The sequence below is a fragment of the Motacilla alba genome, chromosome 2, assembly GCF_015832195.1.
Source record: "Motacilla alba alba isolate MOTALB_02 chromosome 2, Motacilla_alba_V1.0_pri, whole genome shotgun sequence".
Lineage (NCBI taxonomy): Eukaryota > Metazoa > Chordata > Aves > Passeriformes > Motacillidae > Motacilla > Motacilla alba.
The window spans coordinates 7705767-7715339 of NC_052017.1; the positions used below are offsets into that span (position 1 = coordinate 7705767).

The following is a 9573-nucleotide window of genomic DNA, read 5'->3' on the forward strand; positions in this document are numbered from 1 at the left end:
GGCTGGAGTTTGCCTTGTTCAGAGCTTGTACGCTCTGCATCCTGCCTGTTGTACCCTGTAATCACTCCCTGTCCTTCTCCTCTCAGCTTTTAACGAGCTCCTGCCCTGGGGCTTGGGCAACCTCACAGAACCACCCTGCAGAACTCAGCATGCACCATTTACCTCTCAGGTGTTCTGACCTCTGAGAAGGAACCAGGACATCAGTGACAAGTTCTGACCTCTGAGAAGGAGCCAGGACATCAGTGACAAGTGACAAGACCCTCCAGGGTCCTCACTGGGACCGGTGTTATTGAATGTCTTCATTAATGTTATTTAATATCTTCATTCACAGACAAAGGGATTGGAGGCAGCCTCACCAAGTTTACAGGGACACCAAGCTGAGCAGTCCAGGGGCCTCACCAAGGACCTGGATGAACTTGAGAAGTGGCCCACAGGAATCCCCTGTGGTCTAACAAAGCCAAGTGCAAGGCGCTGCATCTGGGTTGGGGCCATGCTGGTGACAATCCAGGCTGGAGGATGAACAGATGAAGAGGGATTTGGGGGTGCTGGTGGATGGGAAACTGGACATGACCTGGCCTTGTGCACTCACACCAACATCCTGGGCTGCACCCAAAGCACTGAGGGTAGCAGGGAGAGAGAGGGGATTCTGTCTCTCTGTTCTGGTGAGACCCCACCTGGAGTGCTGCATCCAGATCTGGAGTCCCCCACACAGGAGGGACATGGAACTGTTGGAGCAGCTCTGGTGGAGGCCACCAAGATGATCAGAGGATGGAGCACCTCTCTTACAAGGAAAGGCTGAGAGAATTGGGATTGCTCAGCCTGCAAAAGAGAAGCCTTCAAGGTGACCGAACTGTGACCTTCCAGTACCTGAAGGGAGCCCACAAGAAAAATGGAGAGGGACTTTTCACAAGAGCCTGGAGTGACAAGACAGGGGGGAATGGCTTCACTTTGAGAGTAGGTTTAGATTAGATATCAGGAAGAAATTGTTTATTGTCAGTGTGGTGAGACCCTGGTACAGGTTGTCAAGGGAATTTGTGGATGTCCCATGCCTGGAAGTGTTCAAGGACACGTTGGATGGAGCTCTGAGCAACATGGTCTAGTGGAAGGTGTCCTTCTAGTGGAAGGCAGAGGGGTTGGAGCAAGATGATCTTCAAGGTCCCTTCCAACCCACACCATTCTGTGATTGTGTGATCTGCAGGCTTTGCTGCAGGTTCCTGAGAATTCACACAACAACACTGGAGACCTCCGATAAAGCAAAGAACTCAGGATGACAGACTGCTGCTGAAGTCAAAAGATTTTTTGAACTCTTGTACGTAGGGTTGGCATGGGAAATCAGACAATGAATGTCACTAAATCCTTTTATGGAGACACAGGAGATTAAGGCTGAGCATATGACTGGGAAGGTTTCTATTCTCTGTATCAGTAGGAGAAAGACTTGAAGGTGAATAAAGTCAAAAAAATCTCCAGTGAAGCAGAGGGAGAGCAGTTTTACACATAAAACAGGCCTTGCTCTGTGATTCTCCACCACTGCCTTTTGAGCTTTTATCAGCAGATAGCTCGTGTTTTGATCTGGTTTAAGTAGGGAGAAAAATAAATTGTCCAAGTATTCTAAGCTTCCCACATAAGAGACCCATGAGACAGTCCTCGTGAGGCAAGCACATTGTCAGATTCCAGGACATCACAGAGTTTAGTACAGAAAGTGTGAAAGAACAGGTGAAATTATTTATTTATGTAATGAGCAGCAATGCTGAGTACTTAGAGATTCTGCTGCCTCTGCTAAGGGATGAGATAAAAATAACGGTGTCATTAATCTTACAAAGACATGTGAGCGCTTCTTTCCAGAAATAACTGTTAAGCATAAAATTTCAGGCATTAATCAAAGCATGCTGAGGCCTAACCTTCCCTAGGATTCCAAAAAGAAATGTAAAGCAACAGGACTGTAAAGCAACACGAACAAAAGGGGCATTTAACCTTTACTCTAAGTGGGTAACTTTGGGGGAAAATATGCTCAGGGACAGGTTATTGACTAGTTTAGATTTGCACTGATTCAGCTGGTTTTAGCAAAGCTGCAGCAAGCTTTACCCTCTCAGAAGTTGGTCTCTGTTGTCTGAAAGAAACTCGGAAGAAAGAAGGGCACCACCACATGATATCATGAATATGAAAAAAAATACATATAAAATATTCAAATAAAATATTCTGCAGGAAGTAGCAAAAGAGGCATACCCATGAGGAAAGGAAAAACACAGGATAAAAAAAATTGCCTAAGAGGTTCTTTCAGGAAGGAAAACTAGCAGATGCAGCACAAGGGAATGTAAACTCTGCCCAAACACTGAAAATATGGGCAAGATTCAGGGAGATAATTTAAATACAGAAAGATTTTTTTTTTAAATAAAGTAGAGATGCAGCACAAGCAAGGATGAATTATATTTGTTTCCCATAAGCCAAGTCCAGGAAGAGATTTCCTACAAAGATGAATCATTTTATCTCAGATCCACAGTCCTGTTGATAAATCTCAAAGTGAGTGATTCACCAAGAAAGAATATTTCCCAGGGAATGAGTTCTAGCCCTTATTTAGAGCTGCCAAAGGTGTTTCTTAGTGGTCTGGGGATGCAGATAAATTGTCTGTGTCAATTCAAAGCTCATATACAGTTGCCATGAGGGGAAGTGTTAGGTCTGCATGTAATTTCCTGAAACAAATCAAACATTTCTGCAGAGGAACCCATCAAAAGCTGACAATATATCAAGGCTGTTTTCTCTCAAAATAGTTGACTGAAACTTTTGTGCAGACCCAACTGGGTCAGAAAAAAAATCCAAAAACAAATGAAGAAAGAGAGATATACTGTGTCTAAAAAAAATCTGACAGAAGAATCGAAACTATTTGAGCATATAAAGTAAAACCAAAAGCTGCTTCAATAATAAATAGCAACGGAAACTGAGTATTTACAATTCCATGTACAGAGGACACATATACCTTGGTTTGGCAGTAAAGTCTGCAAGACATTACTGGGGTGATCCCAGCTGGCATTAAGAGAAAAATACTGGGCTCATCCATCACTTCCAGCAGTGGCACTAACAATGTGTCCAGTACATTTTCCAAAGGCACTTTGCTCAGCAGGATCAGCTACGCTAACTCTTTCCATCCCAGCTAGAAATGAGCAGAGAGCAGAAGGGACAGCCATATCCCAGGTTAATTTTACTTTTCATTATATGCAGAGAAGACCTGCCTCTTTCCATATCTTCAACTGATTTCATGTATTTTATTTGCTACGTTCATCGCATCAATGAAAGACAACTGGAACCATCACTGAACCACCACTGAACACTGATCCTGGACCAGCGTTGTGTCCTTAAATCCTCAGTGCCATCACCTGGGAAGCCGTTGGGTCCCATATTCCTTCCAAGTGTAATTTTGGCACACCTCATGTGAAAAGAAGATCTGCTGGTCCATTGAGGCCATCTAATAAACACGAAGCCCAGCAATTCCTACGGCATACACCAGCCTCCCACGTGTCCTGGAGAACCAGCGTCTCAAAAAGGAAGCCTGGGAGCTGAGTCTTGCTCTGTGTACTCATTTTTTTGGTGCTGAACTCTACCATAATGTACAGCTCACACTTAACCACCCCCGACAGGCCTCTTCCCAAACCCTTGCAGAGTCCCGAGGGTGAACTTGTATGTAACTGGTTTATTGTTACTTTAGTCTGGGAGGATTGTGACCCGAGCTTTGCCAGTGCTGGCAGAGCAGCTGCTCAGGCTGTCAGGGACCAGTCAGGAGCCTCGGATCCTCCGGTCACCCCATGGCTGCTCGCTGACGCAGCGTCTGGCTTTGGCACCATCGTCTTACAGGGTCACGGGCTTGGCAGGATCCCCTTACACCATTTTAGAATTATGACAGAGATCACCGATCCCTTCGTCTTCAGGAGACGCCACAGCAGACGCCTCCAGCCTTCCCTGTTACTAACTGCCACCTCCCAAAGGGACACGCAGCAGGCTGGGCAAGCACACAAGGGTTTGGCTGCAAAGGCCACCGACACGTGGCCTCAAAAGGAGACTGGGGAGATTCAGGTTAGATAGCTGAAAACAAACCAAAAAAAATCACTTTTAGGGTGGTCAGGCATTGGGATAAATTGCCCAGGTGGAGTCACCCTGGAGGTGTTCAAGAGGCGTCTGGAGCTGGCGCTGGGTGATGTGGCTTAGCGGTTTAAGGGCTACAGCGGTGGCACTGGCTTCGCAGCTGGACACGATGATCTTAAAGGTCTCTTCGAACCTTGACCATTCCATGATTCCATGACAGCGTCACCACCGCCAACATCTCCATCCCTCCACCGCCCTCCCCTTCCCGCCCGGGGGCGGCGCGCATCCCCGCCGCGTCCGCACGGCCCCGCACGGCCCCGCACGGTCCTTCCGCCGACGGGGCCGCGGTGCGGGCGGAGCGGCGGGCCCGGGAGGCGGGTGGTGTGTCCCGCACGTCATATCAGCCGCCCGCCCGCCATTGGCTGCGCCGCCTCACCCGACCGGGGCCGCGGCCGCCCGGGGCTGGCGCGGCGGCTCCCGCGCCCGGCGCTCGCCCCGCCCGGCGGGGAGGGGACGGGAGGGGACGGGCGGGGCGGCGGCGCGGAGCGGAGCGGCGGGCCCGGCGCTGCCTGCGGCCGCGGGTAGGTCGGCGGCGGGTAACGTGACATCCGCGGCTCGGGGTTTATAAACCTTCCCCGGGGCGCGGGCTGGCGGCGCGCAGCCGGCAGGGAGACGGCCGAGCGGCGGCCGGCGCAGCTCCCCAGCTCCGTCCCGAGGTGAGCGGGCGGCGGGACCCGCGGGCCGGATGCCCGGGGGGCGGAGGTTGGACGGGCCCGGCTGGGGAGCGAACCCCGTCCCGCGGGAGAGGGGCAGCGCGGGGGTCCCTGTCCTCCCGTGGGGGCGAGGCGGCGCAGCCCCGGGGTCGCTCGGCGGGGTCGGGTCAGCCCGCATCCCCGGGCGGTGCTGGAGGATGCGGCGGTGTGTGTCGGCGCGGAGGGAGGCGCCGGCCCGACCCGTTGCTGGGGGCTTTACGAGCGTGTGCCTGTGCGTGTGTTTCAGGACTCCGGAGAAGCCAATGCCCAGGTTGGAGAGCTGCGCCTGGAGCTGTTCCTGCACCGCCAGAGGAAGGCACAGGAGCCAGCTGGGGGACACGGCGGCGGGGCTGGCCGCCAAGGTGGGCGAGATGCTGAGCTCGTCCGTGTCGAGCCCCTCGCTGGCGCTGGTGGGTCGCGGAGCTCGCAGCCCCAGCACCTCCAGCGCCAGCAGCACCGCCAGCAGCACCAGCAGCACCTTGAACTGGAGTCAGCACCTGGTGCAGAGGAGCGTGGTGCTCTTCGTCGTGGGCGCTTTCATGGCCCTGGTGCTGAACTTGCTGCAGATCCAGCGGAATGTGACTTTGTTCCCTGACGAAGTGATTTCCACTCTCTTCTCCTCGGCCTGGTGGGTGCCCCCGTGCTGCGGCACAGCAGCAGGTGAGTCGCTGACCTCCACGAGTGATTTCTGGTTTTTCCTCACTCCCTCGGGGAGGAGGAGAGGCGGTGGGGCTGAAAGCGTGACCCGCGGGAGCCCGCATTTCCATCCGACAGCGAGCGATGCGAGCTCGGGCTTTTGGGAGGATGCGCGCCCGGCTTTATCCCCGGTGTGCCGGGGCTGCTGTAGAGCCGGTGCGCTCCCAAGGCGGCTGCGGGGGTTCCCGGGCTCGGGGGTGACCGCGCCGTTCCCGCCGCTCCCCGGTGCCGCCCGCCGCGCGCGGGCTCCCGCGCTGCCCCCGCCCCGCGCCGCCGCGTGTCGGCCCCGCCCCCCGCCGCCCATTGGCTGCCGCCGAACTGGTGAGTGGCGGGCGGCGCTCGCCATTGGCTGCGCCCGCGACTGGCCACGGGCTGGGCCACAACAAGGAAGTCACGTGCGGCGGCGCGCGCGGCCCTGTCAGGGGCCCGGCCCTCGCCGAGCCCTGTCACCGGCCCGAGCCCTGTCACCGGCCCGAGCCCGAGCCCTGCCACCGGCCCGAGCCCGAGCCCCACCGAGCCCTGCCACCGGCCCGAGCCCGAGCCCCACCGAGCCCTGTCACCGGCCGGAGCCCGAGCCCTGTCACCGGCCGGAGCCTGAGCCCTGCCACCGGCCCGAGCCTGAGCCCCACCGAGCCCTGTCACCGGCCCGAGCCCGAGCCCTGTCACCGGCCCGAGCCCGAGCCCTGTCACCGGCCCTCGCCTGAGCCCTGCCACCGGCCCTCGCCGAGCCCTGCCACCGGCCCGAGCCTGAGCCCCACCGAACCCTGTCACCGGCCCGAGCCCTGTCCCCAGCCTGACCCCCACCCTTCTCACCGGCCCAAGCTCTGTCACCGGCCTGACCCCAACTCCTGTCACCAGCCCTTGTACTGTAAATTCATTGCTGAGGCTTCGAATTTGTTCTCAAAGACAGGTGTACAGATGTGCTTGTGGCACTCCTACCATAAAGTCTAGAAGGTAGATGCTTCATTACAGATTATCCAGTGACTTAAAATGACAGGATGGTGTTCTACAAGACAATATATCAGGCGTGATAATCAGTTTAAAAAGTCACCGGCCTGACCGCCACCCACCCTTGTCACCAGCCTGACCCCCACCCCTGTCACCAGCCTGGCCCCTGGCCGGTGCCCCTTGCCCACTGCCCCGGCCAGCTGCCTTCTTGCTGTCCCTTGCACCTGTCGCCTGTCACCTGCCTGCCCCTTGCCCGCTGCCCCCATCACCTGCTCGCTCTCAGAGCCTTGCCTGCTGCTCCTGTCACCTAACTGTGCCCTGTCTCCTGTCCCTGTCACCTGCCTGGCCGCTGCCTGCTGTCCCTGCCTGTCACCTGCCTGTCCCTTGCCCGCTGCTGGGCACATACCACAGAAGGCTCAGGCCATGGTGTGGTTGTCACAGCAGCTGGCACATACTTTGTGGTTTATCATTCATAACGCCCCAAGTCTGTGTCTAGATGCAGTTCTGGTGAAGGGTTGGAGGATTAAAAGGCAGTTAAATTTTGGGGAATAAAATTAATAGTAATAGTTTTTAATTTGCATTGAAAATATTTCAAACAACTGCTGCATATTTTTGTTTGATGCAGTTTTGTGATGTCTGTTTGTATCACACAGTGAAGGGGGTATGAATGATAAACCATAAACTCGAATGAATAATGAACTGTGCTCATTAATGGATGAACATTAAAGGATGAACATTAAAGGTTCATTAGAGAATGGCCTGGGATATTCTCCAATGAGAGTTCTCACAGTCCTGTCACAGTTGGATTAAACTTTGGAATTTCGCTGTTATCATAAGGCAAGAGTCCTGGTAGCTCTCATCAGAGCAGTGAAGCTGTTTCAGAACATGTCTGTCTTGGAATAGTATGTTCTGTGGCCTTCTTAACATAGCATTTATTACTCTTTGGAGTTTAGGGATTGAGAAAAAAAGAGAGCAGGAAAGGAAATTAATAAACACAGAAGTTGCACTCAGTAAAAGCAGCATGTCTAACCATGGAGCTGGTGACAGCACAGGGAGCTGCAATCCTTAGAAGAATGAAACTCTGCTGTTTGTGCCAGCAACTGAGCTAACACTAGCTTATGTTTTTCTTCTGCAACCAACTTTCAGACTGATAAAGGCTGAAAAATGCTTTATGGAGATAAAAACTTTGTCTTGTTAATTGTGTGAGTAATTATTTTTCCCTGATATAAATAGACTGATGGCAGCTGCTTGTTTAGGGTCAGCTCTGCTTCTGTTTGGTATCAAAATTCATCGGACATGGACAGGAGCCCTGGGCTGACTTACAGCCCAGCAGAAGAAGAGAAAGCAGCTCTGCTAATAAACTTCCAAGTCCAGACAAATATTTAATTCAGGGCCTGATTCACAGCTGATGAATCATGTTCATAAAGCTGTCAGCCCTGCACGTGAGCAATGAACACAGATTCCACTCCAGGCAAAGCTTTTATTGTGCTTTGCTTTTATTGGTACAAGCCTTTGGTCAGGATGTCAAATGACAAATCTCTTTAAACAAAAGGAGCTTCAAGTCAGATACCTTAACAATGCAATATATATTTAAAGGTTCAAAGAGCTGAGTTTTTACTTCTTTAAAGTAGGAAAGGCAGGTAATAATTGTGTGTTCTTCATCAGGCTTACAGCAGTGTGATGAGCACCTCCTCGCTGCTTTCTCAAGCACTTTTGTGCCAAGCTAATATTTAATATTTAATAATTTTAATGTTACTCCAGTGATGCTGGAGTACTCCTTGCCTAGCAGCTGGTCCAAGTGGTGTTGCTTCTCTTGCAGCTGTGGTTGGCCTGCTGTACCCCTGCATCGACAGCCACCTCGGGGAGCCGCACAAGTTCAAGCGGGAGTGGGCCAGCGTCATGCGCTGCATCGCCGTGTTCGTGGGCATCAACCACGCCAGCGCTGTATCCTTCAGCTAGTGTTTGCTCCCTGGGCTTGCTCTGGGCTCAGCAAACTGCCTCTGCCTCTCGGGGCTGGGGGAGGATTGCCAAGGTAAGGGGGTGCTCCTGGCAGAGGAGTTCCGTGATGTAGGAATGTGGCCCCTGTTATCCTTTGCCTCCTAAAGAAGGAAAAAAGCCCAGAAGTTCCTCTCCTCAATTAGGTAAAAAAGACACCTCATAGGACCTGAGGGACTTCACCTCAAACTTAAGGATAGCCAATTGGACAGGAGCCAAAAAGTCCAGCCTAAGCATTTCACTAGAAAAAGAAGAGAATAAAGGAACTAATTGCTTTTGTGGGATGTTTTACCAAGAGCAAGAACCTCTTACACCTGGCGTGGGTTTGCTCTGTAAAGAGTTTTGTTATATTGCCTTTTATTAAAACTTTTCTGTTTCCAACATGACCATAGAAGCCATCCTGCTGATTTTATGCCTTCTAAGGTAGCTGAGCTATCTTGGGTGTGATATAAATCTCCAAGAGCTTATAAGACCTGGCTCAAAGAGACCATATATCAATCACTGTGAGACCTGCAGTGGCTGCTGTAAGATGTGTAACACAGCTCACTTAAAGTGTTATGGGAGGGGAGAGGGGTTGACATCGTGGTATGCCTTGTATAACTGCAAGCATGACAGTGTAAGGTGTTGTTTTAATCTACATCTTGTCTACATCTAAAAGTTAACACAACTAACTAGTGATGTGCTAGTGAGAAGCACAAAATAAAAGTGTTCTTTATGTTAAAAATATGGTGGCTTGAGCAGAAAACCTGGGTAATCCAACTCACTTAGGTTGCTTGAGACAAAGATCCATCAAAGTTAAATGTTTCAAAATGTAGCCTATTCTCTAGATGCTCGGTGTGACAAAAATTGATGTTGACTTTGCAGTCGTGCTCCAGTCAGAGTTAACAAGAGCTATGATTGCTTGGAAGGTCTGAAAACCAAATCCTTAAATGTATTGTGTTTAAAGACAGAGAATTGTGCTCACTTTCACTTTCAGTTCTCCCTTGTTCAATTTCAGCAACAGGATGTCTACAGACTTAAAAAGCACTGTCCTTAACATCTTTTTCCAGAAACTAGACTTTGCAAACAACATCCAGCTGTCCCTGACTCTGGCAGCCTTATCACTGGGCTT

At 51.8% G+C, this 9573-nt stretch overlaps 1 protein-coding gene across 1 annotated transcript in view; it reads left to right on the forward strand.

Annotated features, from left to right (window-relative positions):
* The first annotated feature begins 4598 nt into the window (after positions 1-4598).
* INSIG1 (insulin induced gene 1) overlaps positions 4599-9573 on the forward strand; it is a 37086-nt gene continuing 32111 nt past the window's right edge. Inside the window, exons 1-4 of the mRNA XM_038130145.1 lie at positions 4599-4652; positions 5071-5483; positions 8287-8411; positions 9512-9569. Of these exons, the coding sequence (XP_037986073.1) occupies positions 5087-5483; positions 8287-8411; positions 9512-9569 (580 nt within the window). The 5' untranslated portion in view covers positions 4599-4652; positions 5071-5086. The remainder of the gene's footprint in view (positions 4653-5070; positions 5484-8286; positions 8412-9511; positions 9570-9573) is intronic.